The sequence below is a fragment of the Melanerpes formicivorus genome, unplaced genomic scaffold (assembly GCF_026170545.1).
Source record: "Melanerpes formicivorus ecotype bairdi unplaced genomic scaffold, bMelFor1.0.p_v2 SCAF_25, whole genome shotgun sequence".
Lineage (NCBI taxonomy): Eukaryota > Metazoa > Chordata > Aves > Piciformes > Picidae > Melanerpes > Melanerpes formicivorus.
The window spans coordinates 10,928,944-10,950,878 of record NW_027142377.1 but is presented as its reverse complement, the minus strand read 5'-3'; the positions used below and the strand labels follow the sequence as shown (position 1 = coordinate 10,950,878).

The following is a 21,935-nucleotide window of genomic DNA, read 5'->3' as shown; positions in this document are numbered from 1 at the left end:
ATACTGAATACTAGTATTTTAAAGACTAGCCACTGATATTTCCCTAAGGGAGGAAATGGATCATGGAAAAGATAAAATAGGGTAAGTGGAAAAGTAGTTACCTCCTGAGTGTTTTGTAGATGTGATGGTGCTAATTACTGATAGTAGTGTGCTTTGAACTTCTATGGGCACATATCACAGTTAACCCCCTGGTTTAGGTTGGAAGAGATGCTGCTATCCATGTGTGGGACACACAAACACTGAAATGTTTATCATTGCTAAAAGGCCAGCATCAAAGAGGAGTGTGCGCGCTGGATTTTTCAGGTAAGCCACAACCTACATTTATCTAAACAATTAATTAAAAAGCAATCATTACATGTTAATTTCATAGCTAGCCAATTTTACAACCAATACAAATTTTACACAAAATTTTGCTGACAGCTTTTACCAAAAGTAGTGTGTTTGTACAGTCAAGTCAGCTGTGGGCCTTTCATCAACTGGTCAATAATTGATTCTTTTGATGTCTGACATAACACCAAGTGGGCAGCAGAGACTCTGTCAGCTGACTTTGTGGTGGTATAATAACTTAAAAGCAGGTGGAATGGTGACTTGAAGTGTATAAGTGAGGTGGAAATGTTATGTGTAGGCTCATAAAATTCTTCAGATTTGTTACCATTTTTCAATGAGTTTACAGAAGTAAAAATGACAGTTGTCTGGCATGTCTCCTGTTTGCCTTTCTGAGATGGATGACCCAAGTTGTCTTCATTCTCAAAAGGTAATCTCCTGTATTCAGCTCAGACAAACATCACCCGCACGGTGGTCACTCAAATACTTTTGCATCTTTATGAAAGTGCTTAGAAATCCATTCTCTCCCAGTTAAACTGGAACTTTTCTTAACTCTGATTTATTTATGTTTTTTCAATGAGACTTCATTTATTTCATATTCTGCTCTCTAGAAATGCAGTAAGAATTCATTAGGATGTAGATGCCGTTTAGGAGACAGGGCTACACAAAAGAAGTTTTACTTCCACAAAGATAGGTCTGTGGAACTAGTCATGCCCCATTATCAGAAGAGGAGTCTTGGTATCACAGTATATTAGAGGTTGGAAGGGACCTCAAGAGACTGTTGAGTCCAACCCCCCTGCCAAAGCAGAATCACTTAGGTTAGCCCTCACAGGAATGCATCACGGTGGGTTTTGAAAGTCTTGAGAAGGAGACTCCACAACCTCTCTGGGCAGCCTGTTCCAGTGCTCTGTCATCCTCACTGTAAAGAGGTTTCTGCTCATGTTGAGGTGAAGTCTTCTATGTTCAAGCTTGAACCTGTTGTTTCTTGGCTTATTACTGCACAGCACCGAAAAGAGATTGGCTCCATCCACTTGACACACCCACCCCTCAGATATTCATACACATTGATGAGATCCCCTCTCAGTCTTCTCAAGACTAGACAGCCCCAGGGATTTCAGTCTTTCTTCAGTCTTAGTGTTCAGCCAAGAGCTGGAATTCAAATGTGAAATTGTTGTTACACGACAATGTTTAACCTGTCCCTGAAAGTAGATTGTAGGACCAGTCTGATGACACTGATTCATTTATTCTGATTGCATTCATGCAATGTTTGGTTGTGCCCTCTGGTGGTTAATTTAAAATATATAATTTTGGGCATTAATCAGAGTGCATAGCCCATATAAATGCATAAAACCTCCTGTGTTAGGTAAATAAAGTTTAGATTGTACTCTTCCCAATAAAATTTTGTCAACCATGTTCCATTTCCATAATTGAGTTCCCCCTAAAAATAAATGTCATCAAAACACACAAATATACCTTGGAAATAATACATAATGCTTCTATAGCTTTTCTATCAGCTATCTTTATAGAATATTATCTCACTAAAACTAGTATTGAATGGTTTTTACTGACTCCTTTGCTTTCCTTTCTTAGTAACTTCTTGAGTCTCCCTGTTTGGGTTTCAGTTTTGTGGGCTTTTTTTCGTTTCTTTTATTTTTCTAATAAGCTCACTGTTGGGTTTCTATCCTGTTTGTCAGCTTCATCATTCAGCTGTGAACTCTGGCTCTTTCCATGATTCCTCTTCTCCCTGATTTGTTTCTCATTGCACTGTCACTAAATACAGTGAGCACAATCTAGCTGTGAGGACATATTCAGTCACATGTGGACTCTGAAGCAGTTCAGATTCACAGATTGCACAGGGTTGGAAGAGACCCTCAAAGGTCATCTTGTCCAATGCCCCTGTAATGAGCAGGGACACCTCCAACTAGATCAGACTGCCTAGGGCCACATTGAGTCTGATCTTGAATATCACCAGGGACAGCCTCAACCACATTCCTGGGCAACCTGTTCCAGTATTTTACCACTCTCATTGTAATGAACTTCCTCCTTATGTCCAACTTAAATCCACCATCGTCTTTGTGGACATCCTCTGGACCTGCTTCAGCAGGTCCATGTCTCCCTTATGCTGGGAGTTACCTAGCTGGGCGTCATACTCCAAGTGAGGTCTCACCAGACCAGAGTGGCAGAATCACCTCTCTCTATCCACTGGCAACACTTCTTTTGATGCAGCCCAGGATGCAATTTGCCTTCTGGGCTGCAAGCACTTATTGGCTTATGTCCAGCTTCTTGTCCACCAGTACCTCCAAGTCCTTTTCTGCAGTTCTAAAGCAGCGTAGTTTATAGCAGTGGCACTCCTTCTGTTCCTGCTTAAGAAGAAAGTCTCATAGTTTCATAGTTTCATAGTTTCATTCAGGGTTGGAAGGGACCACAAGGATCATCTAGTTCCAACCCCCCTGCCATGGGCAGGGACACCCCACACTAGATCAGGCTGGACAGAGCCTCATCCAGCCTGCTCTTAAACACCCCCAGGGACGGGGCCTCGACCACCTCCCTGGACAACCCATTCCAGGGTTTCACCACTCTCATGGTGAAGAACCTCCTCCTCACATCCAGCCTGAATCTCCCCACCTCCAGCTTCATTCCATTCCCCCTAGTCCTATCACTACCTGATATCCTGAGAAGTCCTTCCCCAGCCTTCCTGTAGGCCCCCTTCAGATACTGGAAGGCGACAATTAGGTCACCTCGGAGCCTTCTCTTCTGCAGACTGTACAGCCCCAACTCCTTCAGTCTGTCCTCATAGGAGAGGTGCTCCAGCCCTCTGATCATCCTCCTGGCCCTGCTCTGGACACGTTCCAGCACCTCCACATCCCTCTTGTAATAGGGGCTCCAGAACTGGACACAGTACTCCAGGTGGGGTCTCACCAGGGCTGAGTAGAGGGGGAGGATCACCTCCCTCGACCTGCTAGCCACACTTCTCCTGATGCAGCCCAGGATCTGATCGGCTTTGCGGGCTGCAAGTGCACACTGAGAGCTCATGTTGAGCTTTTTGTCCACCAGCACCCCCAAGTCTCTCTCCTCAGGGCTATCCTCCAGCCAGTCACTGCCTAGCCTGTATTTGTGCCTGGGATTGCCTCGACCCAGATGCAGGACCCTGCACTTGCTCTTATTGAACTTCATGAGGTTGGCCTGTGCCCACCTCTCCAGCCTGTCAAGGTCCCTCTGGATGGCCTCCCTTCCCTCCAGCGTGTCTGCTGCACCACACAGCTTGGTGTCATCAGCAAACTTGCTGAGGGTGCACTCAATGCCACTGTCCATGTCCCCCACAAAGATGTTGAATAAGATAGGTCCCAGGACTGATCCCTGAGGGACTCCACTTGTCACTGGCCTCCACTGGGACATGGAGCCATTGACAGCCACTCTTTGGGTGCGGCCATCAAGCCAGTTCCTTATCCATCTAGTGGTCCACCAATCAAACCCATGTGTCACCAGTTTGGAGACCAGGATGTGGTGCGGGACAGTGTCGAAGGCTTTGCTCAGGTCCAGGTAAACGACATCAGTTGCTCGCCCCTCATCTATTAATTTTGTCACCTGCTCATAGAAGGCCACCAGGTTGGTCAGGCAGGATTTGCCCTTGGCAAAGCCATGCTGACTGTTCCCAATCACCTCTTCACTATTCTTTTGAGCGAGTAGTGACTCCAGGAGGATCTGTTCCATGATCTTTCCAGGCACAGAGGTGAGACTGACTGGCCTGTAGTTCCCTGGTTCCTCCTTCTTGCCCTTTTTGAAGATGGGGGCAATGTTTCCCCTTTTCCAGTCTGTGGGGACTTCACCAGTCCTTAACATCTCTTAACTTCTACAAGAAGTAGCATTGTCAAGCCATTGTCTCATTCACACTTTTGGCCATTGCCCCAGTTCTCTAATTCCTCTACTTTCAATTTCAGTTAACAGAAAGTCAGACAACCACCTCCTGCTACAACCTGTAAAGTTCAGTTCTCTTATCATGCACTTAAGCAATCATGGTGTAGTTCTTAAAAAAATTTGGATTTTCCTGATGGTTTGTCTCTAAACATTTGTTAACAATGGGCTTACATATCATTATTTCACAGATGTAGCAAGGATACCTAGGTACTGTTGATTTACATGTGACACTCAGTTCTTGGTTTTCTTCTTCTCATTATCAGTAGCACTGTGTCTTTCCTGCAGTAGAAGAGATGGTAGCCAGCAGTTAATGTTAGCCTTACAATTTTCTGTCATATTTATAGTTTTGCTACATTGCCTATTAACTTTTAACCACACATTTCATTATACACTAAACATTCGTGTCACTATTTTAACCAAAGAAAAGAAGCATCATCTGATCAGAAGTATTTCAAATAAAGAGTAATGTGATTGTGGTGCATTTTGGAAATGAACTTTTATTGTATTGTTTGATCCCACATACCTTCCTTGTACTTATACATGGGAGTGTTTTGTACCTACCTTTGGGAAAGACCAATCATTTGGTAAGGAATATAAATATAAGAACAAAAAATCTAAAGCAGGTCAGTCATACAAACATCATAGGAGCTAATGAAATCAAAAGAATGTATTTTTTAATAGTCTCTCTTAGAATCATCCTGTTAAAAATCAAGCAGAAAAATCGTGGTGTGACCTGTTAAAGAACCTGTTGGATCTCTGATAAGGCTATGTTTAAAGTCTATGTTTAAATCTATGGATTCCAGTCTGAAGTGTCATCACCCAGCACATATTCATTTTAGTGCTAAACACTTCAATATAAACCCTCCTTGTGGACAGAACTTTCAGCAGATACAGACTTCAGTCACCTTAGGAAGTTGGGCAGGTTGACTGGCTTTCTCAGTTTATTTGTCTAATTCTGTGGTCAGAGTGCTTTAGGAACTGAACCCTAGACTCTCAAAGTAGTTCTTTCTTTGTTTGTTTTTTTGCTGCTTTTATAACACCTCATTTGGCATTCAGGTTGCAGTGTATTTGTAGTGTCCATTGCCTTTTACATTTTCAGCTAAGGCCCTGACACATTTAAACCTAAGTATTCCTTTTCTACAGCTGATGGAAAATGTTTGGCATCTGTTGGGCTAGATGATAACCATGCCATTGTGTTTTGGGATTGGAAAAAAGGAGAAAAGCTAGCAACAACCAGGTAAGATTATATCTCTGTATGAATGTGGCCTGTGCTTAGATTTTTCCAGTTAATATCATCCACATATATTGCTTTGTTTGTAGGAGAAAACAGAACACCTCTGAAAACAGAATGGTGTTTTAGAGCAGTTACATCCAGATTAAAAACCTTGGGATCCACAGCTTGGTGTTTGGAAATATTGTTGTCTGCTTCAGTCAGGAATTCCCTAGTCTTTCTTTTTGGATAGCTGCAACAGTGAAACTTAAAGGTACAAATTCCCATAAGTACACACTCCAACAAGAACAACTTCAGTTACCTGAGAACTAAATTTGAAGGTGTATATGCTGCTGAATGAACTGTTTCTTAAATTATAGTTTTACATTTTGTAATGGAATCATCTAGTAGTATTTGTCCCTGCCTGTAAGAGGGGGATTTGAAACAGAGGATCTTTAAGGTCCAGACCATTTACAATTATTTTATTTTTCCTCTTGAAGCACAGTAGGTTAAAGGTTTCCTCATTTTTCTTGACAGGGGATTTTAAATATTCATGGAGTTCTTATCCATTTAAATAGCTATGCTACCCTTTATGTCTTTTTATTAATTGTACTGACCTTTGCTTCCTGGTTCTTTGTCATGATTTATCTGAACTGCAGTTCAGCAGGAGACAATTTTTATTCACCACACTTGTGCAATCTAATTCCTGTACAGCATATACTCAAAGACATTGTGACAGCTCCATGGGTCAGGCTTCCATGGCTAAACGCTTGCAGATTAGAAATCTAGCAGTACCTCCTGTTGGGTAGGGTAATATTGGTAGAGATGATGGACACATCCTCTGCCAATCCTCAGAGTTTGATAGATCCATACTGTTGGATTTGCAGCAGGAGTATGACAGTCATGGTGATTAGACTCTCCCTGTTAAAGGCTCTCTTTGGATAGTCCAGTATGATGGAATGCCTATTTGAAAGAAATTAAAATGTTAAGTCAACCATTACTGTGGGCTTTAATTTTTATTTTTATTGCAGGGGCCATAAAGATAAAATATTTGTAGTGAAGTGTAATCCACATCATGTAGACAAATTAGTCACAGTTGGGATAAAGCACATCAAATTTTGGCAGCTAACAGGTACTGTACTGAATATGCTTTATTTCATTTACTTTAGCATGTGTATCTTTTTAATACAAGGATGTCATAACCTCACCTTGAGTTTGTTTTATTTGTAAGGCAATTATATAGTTAATGAAAATACTAAAGAGCTCAAAATCTTCTTCTGAATCAGTAAATGGCACAATAATCCTTTCTCTTTGGCAGCCATTTGGAGCTAATTGGTTTTTTTAACCCTAGTTCATTCCATTAAGGATTTCTCCTGACCACGTATTCCTGGTTTTCAGAAAACATGCCATCCTGTGATTTGCTTAGGCAGCTTATGACCCTTGCTTTGGAAATGCCAGCTGATGACTAAGAATCTGAGGTACCTCTGGCACACTACAAAAACCCTTGTCTTTGCACTTCAGGTCCTGATCTAACACTTCAGCAATGATGCAGGTTTAGGATAGAGATGTTTTTAAGTCATCAGAAGTGACTTCCAGAGATGGAAGTGCATGTTTGAAGGCGCCAGGTTGGAAAGATAGGTTTAAGAACAGACCTTAATGGATGTGCCTGGGCAAAACAAAAAAGAAATAAAGAAACAGATATTTTGCAGAAGTTTAATTGCTACAATTTATGTTTTATCCAGCAGGTTAAAAATCCCAGTGTGATATCACAAGAATCAAAGTAATATATTTCTTGTATGACTCAGTAATTTTGTTTCCTTTGCTGAATAATGAAAATGAGTTTTCCATTATTTGAAAGGAGGATGAGATCCTGCAAACTAACAACCAAAAATATTCCCAATGGGCAGTACCTCTCAGTCCAGACTATTCTGTCAGACTGAGAAACACAGCAGAGTTGGGTTCTGAGCGAGGATATCTTTTATTCAGGACTGCATTTTTTGTTCTTCATAACTTTGAATTGTATATACACCTCACAAGTACTTGGGGAAAAAAGATCTCAGAGGGCATCTTCTGTGTGTAAAACTCAGCAAAGGTAGGAAAGCACCAGGGTAGCTAAAAATAGAACTCAAGACAACTCAAAATTGGATAGTTTTAAGATGTTCCTGTACTTTACAACATTGAAGTGGTTCAGGTGCTCTCAGTTTTGAAATGACATTTCTCCCCCACTACTCCCCCTCCCCCCCCCCCCTTTTTTATTTCTGTAGTAATGCAATAGACTTGCATTGCTGTTTGCCACGTTGTTACAAGCATTTGCATTAGGTGCTATCTTACTTCACAAATTGTCTCTTTGCAATAAAAAGGGGGTCTTCTGAATTAAGATTTGCTCAGTGGAATTGAGAATTAGTCTGGTGTTACCTGTGAAATACAGTGATGACTTGAGGCAAGGATACCACTCTTTTATAATTGTATGTACCCTGTGCTAAAAATGTTCTGCCAGCCACTGCATTAATTCTTACACAATTCCTCTCCAAAATAATCTGAGAATAGAGCCTGGAACTCCTTCAAAACTGTCATTGCTAGCTTGCCTTTCTTAACTTTTGCCTTGTGCACTGTTTTCAGTATTTCTATTACGGTCTTAGGTGATGGAGCCAAGACATTTGTCCTTTACAGCACTATGGCTACAAATGGTAATATGAAGAGACTTGCCTTCGTTTATACTGCAGGTGGAGGCTTTACCTCAAAACGAGGAACTTTTGGAATGACTGGGAAACTGGAAACTATGATGAGTGTTTCCTATGGGCGAATAGAAGATCTGGTTTTCTCTGGTGCAGCTACTGGAGACATTTTTATCTGGAAGGATACTCTGTTGCTTAAGACAGTGAAGGCCCACGATGGACCTGTGTTTGCCATGCATGCACTGGATAAGGTATATATTATGTGATTCATTCACCGTTGTTATTTTTGTTGCCGTACTGGATTGTGGAAGCATTTAACTCATCTCCCAGTGAAGTGGCTCTGGTTTTGTATATGTAAGCAAGGCATTGTCCTTCATTGCACTAGCATTGAAGGTGCTTTATTAATCAAAACCATAACAGAAAACAAATTACACTGGATGACTCTGAATGTGATTAAATCACAAACCCAATATTAATGACTTTTGTTACTCCATAGATAGGTCCTTGTAAGCTCCTGTTATATGTGCTCTTTCCCTGAGCAACAGCTTTCTGATCTAATTATGCTGAATTTACTTCTTACTGTGTTCTCACATGTCACTCTCAGATTTGTGGACCACAGGAGAGTAACATGTAATGTTCATTGACTCTTCAACCTGATCCCAAAAATATTTTTGCATTGTCAGTTCTCAAAATTTGAAACATGAACTTTGAAATAATTTTATCACCTTGTCTTAAACAAGCAAGACTTCAGATATCCAAAGGTTTTGTTTATGAGTGAATTATTCAAGATATCAAAAGTATTTTCTTTCAGTTGCATCAATAATTCTTCAAAAGAAAAGCTTCAGTGTTTTTAATTGGACATAAGAACAAAATGCAAGGGAGAATGTATACTGCCTTTGGACATGTCTATTTAAATGTCAACATATACATGCTGACATTTTTCTGTGCTTTCATACTGTGATCATACAGGGGTTTGTAACTGGTGGAAAGGATGGAATTGTGGCACTCTGGGATGATATGTTTGAAAGATGTCTGAAGACATATGCTATTAAAAGAGCAGCACTATCTGCTAGTTCTAAAGGTATTCTTTTTCAGTGTGTTTTAATAAGGACTATATGCATGAAGGCTGGCAAAATCTTAACCAGAACACAAAGGAACAGTAATATACTACTGCAATTTTGTGCTGGAATTTTTCTGGTTTGATTGATACAAGTTGTATCTCACACCATCTTTGCCATTTATAGTTTGCTCTGCTGTTTCCTCAATTCCATGACATTTGGCTTTGTTTTTGCTGAAAAGACATTATTCTAAAAGGAAATGTCACCAGCCTGTGAGTCTTCATGTTCCAAAATCTGTTCTATTTAGCAGCTTCCTCAACTGGCCAGATTTCAGGCAGAGGGACCAGGGTCCCTATGAGTTAGAAAACCTATTAAATTGTGCTTCCCCAGGCATCAGTGTGGAAGTCTGTAAAGTGATACTCACAGGTAATGACAGAATTAATGTCTGTGGTGCTGGAGTGTCAGAACTCCTTATACACTGTTACCCCTTAGAAAGCAATCAGATGTTAGTCCTTATATTGCCTCAATGCAGACTAGCATAAGGTCTCCTCCTTGAAATGAAATCTCTGGATTATGTGATAGTTTGAGGCAAGTGTACCTCATGTTTCATCATTTTAAACAGATTTCGATTCTAGATGATGCAAGCTGTATGAACTGTAGATAGTATGACACTCTGATTTCACAATAAAACCCTAAAATTGCTATCTTTGGATTCCTCAGGTTTGCTCTTAGAAGACAATCCCTCTATCCGTGCTATCAGTCTAGGACATGGTCATATATTAGTAGGAACTAAAAATGGAGAGATCCTTGAAATTGATAAAAGTGGCCCTATGACTCTGCTTGTCCAGGTATGTGTGGATCTTCCACATCAAAACATTTCCTGTAGAATACAAGAGCCGGTAAGATTTCCTCAGGCATTTTCTTTCTGATTTCATTAATCTGTTGGTCAGTATTGCTTTCCTTGCTCAGGCAGAAGTCAACGCTCTCTTACATGAATTGCTTTGACATTAACTGTGGATTACTGAATCCTGAAGGTAGAACAAACAGTCCATTCAGTCCAAAGGCTGATGAGACTTGTTAGTAGTTTTTCAGACATATTCATTTAGGACCCAACATCAAATTGAAAAAAATGAAGAGTAAAGATAACTTATTTGACAGTGTGATGCAATTTACATTATTTTACTGAAAAAATAGAGTGTATTCTGAAGGATACTATACTTTGATGTGTGAAAAATTGTTTCAGGCTTATGGCAGTTTTCTGCAGTGACACAGTTGTGATTGCAGATGTGCAAAGCACGAGAAGAGCTCTGTTTGCAAGGTGGTATTTTGTGAAGTTTGATTAAAAACTTTTCACATACATGTCCTCTGATGTATTCAATGTTGCTTTGGTTTAGTGTCTTGAATAATTGTAATCTCTTTATGTAGAACATTGTCTATATCATTTACTGAGTTATAATTTGTCAAGTTTTAACTTTTTTTGTTTTCTATAATTGCCTAAATTAACATTGTTTTTTTAAAAAAACCACCTTCTTTGGTTGTTTCTTTGGTATTTTTCTTTCCAGTTCTGATCACAAAAAGTGATCTCTCAGATTTGTATCGCCTTAATGACAGCCTTGTTGATCTAAGTGTGAGCAGTGGTAGCTTACAAATTAACTCATTCACTGCTTTGAGATTGCCATCTCATCCTAATGATGAAAGATAGTAAAACTTCCTTACAATTACCTGATTGCTGTGAGTTTTCTGGTAAAGTGAAGTGCTATAATTCTCATCCAGTTACATGGGTAAGCTCCATCTAAACATAAGGAGGAACTTCTTTAGGGGTGACAGAGCACTGGAATAGGCTACCCAGAGATGTGGTGGACTCTCCATCTCTGGAGGTTAGGAGGAGGTTTTACACAGAGAGAGTGATTGCCCATTGGAATGGGCTGCCTGAGGAGGTGGTGGAGTCACCATCACTGGAGGTGTTCAGGAGGAGACTTGATGGGGTGCTTGGTTTCATGGTTTAGTTGATTAGGTGGTGTTGGATGATAGGTTGGACACGATGATCTTGAAGGTCTCTTCCAACCTGGTTTATTCTATTCTACTATGATACAGCCGGTAGTAGTGGAGGAAATAGGGAAGAGTCTATTTTAGACATTTATCAGAAGAAATGGACCAGACATTCAGGTCATTCTGAACATGGAGCTTTTTGAGAGGAGACAGTGAAAACCTTCTTGCCCAACACATGAAAGAAGACAGAGCAGGTGCTTGGAAAATATCATGTTAACCCAAATGCCTTATTTTCTCTTCTATTAATAATTTCCTTTAGGGACATATGGAAGGAGAAGTCTGGGGCTTGGCAGCCCATCCTCTCTTGCCTGTCTGTGCAACAGTAAGTGATGATAAAACACTACGAATCTGGGAACTTTCATCCCAGCACCGCATGCTGGCAGTGAGGAAACTCAAAAAGGGTAATTCTCATTTCACCATGCTCTGTGATAGTAATGATTCTGTTCTCTTTCTTTAACAGTTCCATCTCTGCTTTTGATGCACATCTCAGGCATAAATTAGAGAGGAAGAAGACATGGTCATTAAGAAATCAAAAGCATAGGGGAAAAAATTGTCTTTGGCATGTGCCAAGTCAATGAGAACTGTAGAAAGAAAAAAGATTCTAATCTATTGTAATGAATAATAATATTAACTCCAATAAATCTTACTCTGATTTCAAGGGCAAGGAGTTGACCTCAGAATCATTTTTCTTCATAAAAACACTCAAGGCCATCATGCTGACATTAAAGTTTACTTACGAAGACAAACTGCATGTTGAGCACAATCAGCCTGCAGTGGCAATATGAGTTTACATGTTATACCAACTTCTCTGAAAATTAACAGTTTTCCTGTCCTCTCTTCTACATAACATGAGATGAGCCATGTGGAAATGCTGCCTTGTCAAAATTACCCTTATTTCATTTACTCATTGGTGTCCTTCAGAAATTTTATGATGTAAATTCAGTGTTTCATTTTCAGTGACAGATCCAGAGCACATGAACTCTAACTGGCTGAGAGAAAAGAATCAAATGTTTTGGAGAGGTGACCTCAGGGACACATGAGGATAGATGTATCAGAGAGTATGGTCAGAAATAATGCTAAGGCAAAAAGTGGAGGAAGTATACCACATCTCTGTTTTAAATGTGCTCCACCTGATAGGAACTATTATTCAATCATCCAATGAAGAAGCTTTAGTGTAGTATCCCTGAAAGACATGTTGTTATTCTGCCTTGAGTCTTTGAATTTTCCATCTGAGTGTCCTTGCTATGTGTTTGGTTGTTTGAGTTTTTAAACGTTTGTCTCTGTCATTGGTGTGTTTAGACTTACTTGGAAGGTGGTATTTACACCTGAGTCCATTTCAGGACTGGCCAAGTCACCACTGTCAGCTCAGAGGGTACATTCCCATTTAGTAAAACATGAATCAGAGTCTTCCTATCACATAACAGATATGGGTTTTTGTAAATAACAAATCTATGTACTTGATACAAAAGCCTTTCTGCTGGAGTTTATTAATGGTTTTCTCAGTCAAATAAGTTTGTAAATCTTAAGATGCTCCTTTCCATTTTCTGTTACAGGTGGTCGATGCTGTGCCTTTTCTCCTGATGGGAAGGCCTTGGCTGTAGGGTTGAATGATGGGAGCTTTCTGGTGGTCAATGCTGACACTGTTGAAGACATGGTCTCTTTTCACCACAGAAAGGAAATGATCTCAGATATAAAGTTTTCACGAGGTATAGTCAGATAATAAGTGGGAAGGGCACTGTTTGTCTTAGAGCTTGGTTTTTCTCCACTAGACAGAAGACTAAATGTTTATAAGGTACACTGGTTTCTGTGTGCTCCATGCATTCAAATACTTCACAATTCTGTGTGATTGTATAGAGCTTAATATGGGACCCACCCCAACTGATGCATTTGGATGCACTACAGTAATGAAAATATATGACAATAGTGCTTATAAGATGTACACCTTTAATAATCTCTGGGTCTCTTTGCAGAATCAGGGAAGTATCTGGCTGTGGCTTCCCATGACAACTTTGTAGATATTTACAATGTACTTACCAGCAAAAGAGTTGGCATTTGTAAAGGTGCATCCAGCTACATCACTCACATTGACTGGGACTCAAGAGGTAAACTGTTTGACTAAAGATACAGTTTGAAATTGCTGGTAAATGGGAGTATCAGAAAACTGTGTTGATACCAGTTACTGAGATAAGCTTGTAACTACTAATGCAAATGAGTTTTCAGCATCAAGCACCATATGTGTTCAGCACAATTATATTTGTTGGTGGAATGCATACACACTTGTAGCATTTGTACCAGAGCACATGGTACTTCACTGCTGACAGCATATGACTGAAATGTCACTTAGGAACATAATACTGCATTTCTGTCCCTGTTCTTTTTTCACTCTTGTAGCATGTGGCACGTTTTTCTTTTCCACCTTTTATGTCCAATTTTCTTTCCTCTTTACTGAGTGTGACATAGCAATCACTGCAGTGAAGTTGGAGAGACTTACTGTCACAACTAATTAAGTCTAGCAGGATTGATAATGAGCTCATGCAAATAAGCCTTACCAAATCTAATATGATTCTGTGTGGAGCCACCTGTGTATCTGGGCCTTGCTTCCCTTGCTGTGCTAGTCCTAAAATATGGTACAGGATCACTGACAACATCAGCTAACGTCCTGTCATAATTCACTCAGGTCCAGTTGCCATTCTGAGCTAGTAAGCCATGCTGAGCTAGCACTGTGTGCCTGCTGACAGCCTGGTAATCTTAACTACTGGTAGTTATACACACAGCAATAGCAATGTGTCTTGATACTACCTGTGTACCTCTGTGCCTCTAGTAGCCAGATCCCTGATGTGTTGTATGTGTGTCCTTAATGGTATTTATTGGGAACTATAACTGAACTTCTGGATGTGAAGGATTAATGCACTAAATTGTATGAGTTATGTAGGTGCTACAAGGTTGGACGTGGCACTGTTGTAGCCCCATATTACACTTGTCAGTGGTTCCCACAGACTGAATGTAGGTCACGTAACAAAGGGCAAGATGTGCAGCTGGAGCGGCACACATTCATGCCAGCAGATAATCTCATCTGGGCTTTCTCAGAGTCCTTTCTCTGGCATTTATGCAGTTTAAATATTGTAGAACTGCTTTTGCATTAAATCCTCACAAGATTTCATACTCTACAGCTCTACTCTAGAGTTGTTGATTTGAAAAATCCAGGAAATGCCTGTAATTTTCTTCTACCAGAGGTACTGTAAAGCTGCACAAAACCTTGCTAACATACTATAAGTTGGATACAGGATTATCTTTGTAAAATCACAGTATTTGTATGGGTATGGTAAACTTCCTCTGCAAAGGACAATTTGCTGCAGAGCTGGTCTATGTGGCGGTTAGTGAAAAAGCAGACAGGGGCCTACAGTGTTTCTTTTGGGAAAGTTGTCTTGCAAAATTCTTATGAACATTAATAGCATATGCTTTTGTAATTCTAACTATCCATTGTCATGATGATGACAATACAAGTAAAACATTTCTTCTCAGAAGAAAGTGATTTGCTGCACGACTTAATTTTTGTCAAGGCTGTTGGATGGTCTTTAAATTATTGCTTCTGCCATGAATCAAGAGTATAGGATTTTTATGAGAGTGATTCTGAGCATCTGTTTTACTTTTGCTGTGAATAACTCTCTGGAGGATCATTTCATTGCTTACCCCCAGAAATCCTCACTAAAAAGAAAGTTGCTAATATTCATAATAATGAATAAGATTCACAATAAATTCTTATTTCATATCCAGGAAAGTTATTGCAAGTCAATTCTGGTGCCAAAGAACAACTATTTTTTGAAGCACCAAGGGGGAAAAGGCATATTATAAGAATTGCTGAGGTATGAACTATGCTTACTGGATTTTTTACTGTGAAAGTTATTATTGTGGGCTGTTGAAAATTAGCATCTTTTGTCTTCAAATGGTATATTTTTTCCTTTTAAAATACTATATTTACAGTGGTTAGAATTATGTAATCATTCTGTGCAGTGTCTTTCCTAACATTTGTAAAAGGGTAGAACTTGCAAGTTTCTGTTTGTATATCTGAACTTATTGTTTGTTTAATAGCAGCCATTCCCAGAATCTCCTTTTCTGGACACTCAGCCCTTTGCTGTGTACTCTGTGTGCATACAGGTTACAAACCATCTTTCAACAGCATGACCTGGCTTTTAATGGTGTTGATTACTTAGAATACACAGTTGTTCTACAAAACAGCCAATGTTTATCACCTTAGGAAATCTTTAAGGAGATTTGTATCCAAATCGTTGCTCTACCTTGGGAAAGTATTAAGCCTTTTGATGAGGATATGCAGTTTGTATTAAGGAGCTAGAAACAGTGAAGCTCGTCTAAAATTCAGTGAATATCAAACGTAGGAAAATACATACATGAACTGGTGTGTATTTGCTATGTATTAAGATTACTTCTCATGGGTAAATTTTGATTGCAGGTAGAGAAGATTGAGTGGGACACCTGGACATGCGTTCTGGGTCCTACTTGTGAAGGAATTTGGCCCATGCACAGCGATGTCACCGTTGTGAATGCAGCCAGTCTTACCAAAGATGGAACACTGTTAGCTACGGGAGATGATTTTGGTTTTGTGAAGCTTTTTTCATATCCAGTGAAGGTAATAAGCACGTGTATTCCTGTTATTAGAAAGTGTGCAGGAAAAGGAATTAAGGAGTACACTATTAGCAGTATGTCAGCTTGCTAATGTGTGAATTCTTTGTGCTACAGGGCCAGCATGCAAAATTCAAGAAGTATGTGGGTCACAGCACGCAGGTAACCAACGTGCGGTGGTTACACAATGATTCTGTGCTGCTGACTGTAGGTGGTGCTGACACAGCTTTGATGATCTGGACCAGAGAATTTTTGGGCATTCAGGAGAGTAAGCTGGTTGATAGTGAAGAATCAGACACAGATGCAGAAGAAGATGGAGGTAAAAGGATTGGATAAAACAAGTCTTTAATTTAGTCTTCATTCCACAGATTTACATGGGTGTTTAACTTGAAGTGGGCTAAGAAACTTTCATGTACTAAAGCCCAGTGTAGGGAGAGCTTGGTAGGATTTGTTTCCTTCCTTTTATTATTACAGATCTTATTTTTCACTCTTCCACTATGAAACAACGGTAGTTTGTTTTATTTTCCTCAGGTTATGATAGTGATGTTGCAAGAGAAAAAGCAATTGACTATACCACTAAGATCTATGCAGTAAGCATCCGAGAAATGGAAGGGACAAAACCACATCAGCAGCTGAAGGAGATTTCGGTAGAAGAGAGGTATGTCACACAAAGGCATGTGCTTCCAAATGTACATTGCATCTCTTAATTTAGCTAAAATGAGTCCTTAAAAATAAGAGAGGCATTTTATCATTTACAGGATAACATTTAAAATAGTCTTCACAAGTTACAGTTGTAAATGTGATGGCAAAAAATATGTGTATGTAAGTAAATCAGCTGTGAGCATTGTGCTCTCCTCTGCTGTTCATGTAGCATGTGTAGCTGTGCATATGTCTGCAGGAAGGCGTATGGGATAGGGTGAGCATGTAAATACTTTATAGGTGAGACTTTCAGTGATGGTATTTTCACTGAAGATTTTCAGTTGCTTATAATTGCACCACATTGTTACTGTTAATGTTGAAATTCCCCATGACACATATTGGCCTTATGCTGAATTATTGGAGGGAGGGAGAAGCTGGAATAAGAACAGTAGTGGAGAGAACATTAAAAAAAGAGGTAAGAGCTAAACACAGAGGGTGAGGTCAGTCCAGTGAAACACAGACCTGGGGGAGTAGGAGAGTAAAAACTGCTTGGGACAGGACTGCTGAGGCAGAACAGGAGTATCTCTAACCAGCAAAGTACATTCTTCTCTGTGATATGGAGCAGTAAATCTACACCCATGAATCTAGTTGATGAGTCAACTGTGAATCCATGCAGTCTCTTTTGATAAAATTCACTATTATAAGCATTCTTTCTTTTATCATGTGTTTTCTTGCTTTTGTTCAATGTTGGGCACTGACAAAAAACGAACTGCTATGGGTTAACTCACATGAAGCATAGTTGGTTCCCCTCAGTCTACCCAGAACATGTGGCTAGTAGCAATACTAGCCATGTAATGGCACAGGGATCCTGCCCTAGTTAGAGAACAGGATAGAGAGTCCTCGGGGAATAGAGCAGTGGCAAAAGGAAGTGCTGATGCACTGTAGCATCCCTGCTGCAGGTGCTGCAGGAGATGAAAGCTGTGTGTAGAAAATGGTTGGCACATCCATAAAAGACCTCTCTGGAGCATGTAGAGCTGCCTTCTTGCTCCTCCTGTCACACAGCTGCTTGGTGATGGTTGGCAAATAGAATATTGCTACAGACAGCCTCTAACTACCAACTTCTGAGATGTTTGGCTTTAAATCTCCTTAGTGTCCCATTTTGTGAGACACAAAATTAAGTTAGTAATACTTCCTGATCTCATATTTGAAAAATAAATGAGTTTATCTTTTTAAAACTCTCAAAGAATGTGGTGCTGAACACCATGGACAAAAAGTACTAATGCATAATTTTTCATTCAGTCTTTGAACAGGAGAAGAGATGCAGGGTGTGAAATGAGAAGTGTTGCACTCCTTTTATTTTTCTGACCACAGCATTTTAACAAATACAGCAGGAGGATTAGTGACCTTTTCAAATAAGATGTTAGACCATAATACTTTCTTATCCTGTTCTCATTTACTCATATGAAGTCTTTGTTTCTCCAGTTTTCTCTAAAAAGGTGTAGTGTGTTATCTAGCAAACATTAATGTTTTGAGATTGAGTTCAAAAAGGGGGAAAAATACTTTGTTTTGGGTGAATAGCAGTAAGTTGTTACTACACATCAACTAACAAATGCCAGGGGTACAATGGCCAGATGTTTTACACCAGAAGCCCTTGCACCTTGCTGCTTTATTCTGCTTTGCTGATGCAAAAGTAACTTGTAAAAGGATTTTAATTGACTGATTAAGCTGAGCTTTCAAGTGGTTTGTGCTAGTGAATTCCCAACAACATGAGCATAAGCATCGGTCTCTCCTGCAGCTTTTCAGGACTATTTCAGTCTAGGAGAGGGAAAACACTGAAGTCCCTTTAACTCCCTGCTAGGAAGCTTTGCTTCTCTTGGACTTGGCTCAGGGTTTGCTGTCTGATGCCAGCAAGTACCCCGCTTTTCAGACTGTACTAGCCTGCCATGTACACTTCAGGGTGAGTCTGTCCACATTTTCAGTCCTGCACTGCCTAAGCCCATTGAGCTGAACCTGCCCTGTTGCTGTGGAGGAAGGCATTAAAATTAAGGCCCTGAAATTAACAAGCACTTTGCCTCTGTCAACATACCATACTTCCAAAGCAGGACATTACAAGATGAAGGAGGCTTCCAGTTTGCCACACTAACACTGGTAATCCATAATGTGGGAAAAATGTGGCTTGTGCTGCCCAACATTACAAAGCAACACTGAAGCTGTGAGCTCCTCTAGTGCTTCCATGCTATCTACTCTGTTTATAGCTGGTGGGCTAATTAGATGACTAGACACCTTCTCTGTGGTGAAGTTGCCTTCTGTTGCCATAATAGTCTCTTCATAATGACTGTACATGAAAATAGCATGAAGGAATAATCAGTCCTGTAAGTTTTAGACTGATGAGAGTCAAAAGGGAAGTTTTAACAGGCACTGTAACCGTTTTTTCTTCTTACTGTCTCTGTGTAATCAACAGTTTTGTCCTTCATTTTAAAATAGCTTAAAAATAAACCCTTGTAACTGTCTTATCCATCTTTTCTGCTAAGGAGTCACAGCTATTCTATGTGGGGTTTATATGTCCTCTCCCAATTACAGCTACTTCAATATAATCACATCTTTGGTATTTGGAATTTGCTGATCCAACACATTTGTCAACAGATCCCATTGTTTTCATATATAGCTTGTTAGGCAAAAATATGGTTACACTTTCCTTTTTTTTCAACAAATTAATATAAATTACCAGAATTTACAGTCATACAATTAGAAGCAGAAATGTTATGGTGAGATGTAGGGAAAACTGCTGTTTCTGAGGGTGGTGTGCTGGGATAGGGTCTTAAGCTGTGAAAGGTACTGTGGCTTGGCTACAGTAGGATGGGACTAATATGTCTAGCCTCTGCAGTTGTCAAAGACTTCCATTTGTGACTAAAATTGTACCAATACACGCACAGTTTATGTGGAATCTTGACACTCACAGTTATGAGAGCTCTGGAGTGAAGCCAACTTTTCTCATAAGACAGATGAACTAGGAGGCAAACTTCAGAACTGTGCCAGATTCCAGCTTTTCTGAGAATGCAAAGAATACAGCAGCTACTTTCAGCTTCCTGAAAGCACTGGGCTGACTTTTCACCTACATGAGTACAAAGTGACAAATGATCAAGCCAGCTGAAATAAAAGGTCTAGAGGTTCTCAACTGTCAGTGTTCAGGAAAACATGAGTGTTAATTCAGCAGGTCTTCAGGATGTAGAGTCTTGACATTTCTGTGCAGAAGGCTGAGTGAGATGGCAACAAGTGATACCAAAGCCAGTTCACAAAGTGTTAGAGTTTCTGCAAAAGGCACAGGATAGGAATCTCTCCAAGTCTCTTTAGATATGGAGAAGGGAACCAAGAGGATGTATTCTGTTCTTTTTCAGGCAGGTATGTGGGGAAGCCTGGTAGTCTTTTGAGGAGGAAGATTGTCTGGAGAAGATATTCCAAATACTCCCCGTAGTAATTGTGCCATGTATCTGCCTACAAAGTTGCTATGTAGGAGACAGTTTGGTTCAAGAAGTTGGCTGGTTTAGTGTCCTCTTTATTACAGCTACACGTCTGTTATTAATCTTTGTGTTTGCTAGAATAAGGCAGCAGGACTCTGACTCTGTGCTTCGGTAGTATTAGGAGTGGTGAATCCGAAATACTCAAAGCACATTATTTCTGTAGAAATGACAAGTCACTCTAACAATTCAGGAGGGGTTTGATCTCAGGTATTGTGCTGTGTCTCCTAAGACTGCAGGTGTGCAGCTGAGAGCCAGTACAGGCAGAACTGGGTTATGTGCACAGAGCTTTGCAACAGGGACCACCTTTCTGGAAAGGAATTGACAATTTCCAAGTCACGAAAGTGGATCCATCAGTTCTTGTCCCTTCTCTCCCCCATCAGAAAGATGAGGAGGACAGAGCTGATGAATGTATAAGATCACTGCCTTTGAGCAGCTGCTCTGCACCGTCATTAGTACCTAGCATGTGCTCTGGGCCTAGCATAATCTAGCAACACAGAAAGGGAATCCAAATTGCACTGATCTTCTCCAGATCTCCATGGTACTGAGCCCCTAAGCAAACTAGTCAGAGAAGTTTAATGATTATAAAGAGCCAAAAAACTTGTATCTGACAAACAGAATAAATAAAGGCCTTTATCAAATGTACTTTTCCTGTCTCATTTATCCCCATAATGTGAATAATGATTCTGCAAATATCTTGGAGGAACATAGAAGTTACATGATGGATTTTATTTGCAGGACTTGAAATAAATCATAGTCTGGTATTTTTGTAGGAGACCCAAAGTTTAATGTTTCTACAATCAGCTGCAGTTTTAGGATGGAAAAATAACAGGAGATATGAGACTGAGGAAGAGTTTTAAAATGTTTTGTAGTTGTATTAGTCCATGCTTTTGATTAAGATGATTAACTGACTTTCACTTCTCTCTCCTCTCCCCAACCTTCTTGTTTTCCTTCTTCTCCCTTTCCATGTCTGTCCTCCCATCCCCCCTACCTGCCCTTATTTTCCCTCTTCCTTTTTTGCTCCTCTGATTGGCATCCCCTTCTTTGCTCTGCTTCTGTGGTACAGAAGAGGGGTGCCAATGAGAGGTGCCACAGGAGCAGTCTCGCGGTGTGGGAGCTCCAAGAGCAGTGCTCCCACACCACGGGACCAGTTGGTCACTGGTGGGACTGTCCCAGACAATCCAGGACAATTGTAAGCTCTGCTGTTACGTAGGAACTGTTCTTCAGCTCAGAAAAGGGCTAACCTTTTAACTGGGGCCATTTTAATGGACAAAGGGTTGATACGATAAAAAGTCACACATGCTTCCGTGAAGACTGTGTTTATGTTACTAATATGAAAGGCAAATATATATTTGCATTATGCTTTCTACTAACTGCTAACATAGATCTTGTGCTTGCAGCTTCCATTTACTTTGATTTGCATGAGCCTGTGTAAATGACAATTCTTGTACTATACCTGGTGCTGCAAAACCCTTTAAACCAGGCTGAATGTGTAGAAAACAAAGAGCAGCATTAGCATGTTTGTCCAGTTTTCTGGTTTTTAACATATTCTGGCTGGTCTCACTCCACATTGATTGTCTCAGGGTTGTTATGCATCAGTTGTAATCATATGTCCTGATAAAGATGAGAAGCTAAAAAAGCTTAAGAAGTTGGATTTTCCCCCTTTAAATATTATTATTTTGATTCTTTTTTTTCTTTACAACTTCCTCTGAATTCTATAAGCTTTCAGAACAGCCCTGACAAGTGGCAAGCACAAGCCTTTATGCCACAAACTGAATCATTAGACATATGGCTACAAGGGTTGTTCATGCACTTTTACATGCACACATCTCTGGGTTCAATGCAATAACTTTGAATGTGAATCTGTGCTGTACTTACGTGTAGGTGGGAACTATTGTGGTGGTGCCTGCAA

The 21,935-nt window shown here is 40.0% G+C and overlaps 1 protein-coding gene across 13 annotated transcripts in view; it reads left to right on the top strand.

The window, feature by feature from the left end:
- The window catches only part of EML6 (EMAP like 6), a 95,280-nt gene that overhangs the window by 50,371 nt on the left and 22,974 nt on the right, over window positions 1–21,935 (top strand). For 11 of the 13 annotated variants that reach the window (XR_010989153.1, XR_010989152.1, XR_010989154.1 and 8 more), the window contains exons 15-27: window positions 198–303; window positions 5,383–5,476; window positions 6,481–6,581; window positions 8,173–8,375; window positions 9,094–9,205; window positions 9,903–10,030; window positions 11,491–11,632; window positions 12,785–12,937; window positions 13,202–13,333; window positions 15,006–15,094; window positions 15,700–15,876; window positions 15,987–16,188; window positions 16,401–16,527. Coding sequence is in view for 9 of the 13 variants with exons in the window: in XM_068153307.1 (XP_068009408.1) it covers window positions 198–303; window positions 5,383–5,476; window positions 6,481–6,581; window positions 8,173–8,375; window positions 9,094–9,205; window positions 9,903–10,030; window positions 11,491–11,632; window positions 12,785–12,937; window positions 13,202–13,333; window positions 15,006–15,094; window positions 15,700–15,876; window positions 15,987–16,188; window positions 16,401–16,527 (1,766 nt within the window). In the remaining 4 variants the exon portion in view is untranslated. Of the gene's footprint in view, window positions 1–197; window positions 304–5,382; window positions 5,477–6,480; window positions 6,582–8,172; window positions 8,376–9,093; window positions 9,206–9,902; window positions 10,031–11,490; window positions 11,633–12,784; window positions 12,938–13,201; window positions 13,334–15,005; window positions 15,095–15,699; window positions 15,877–15,986; window positions 16,189–16,400; window positions 16,528–21,089; window positions 21,633–21,935 lie in introns of those variants that run through there. The other 2 variants (XM_068153310.1, XM_068153313.1) reach the window with 2 other exon arrangements.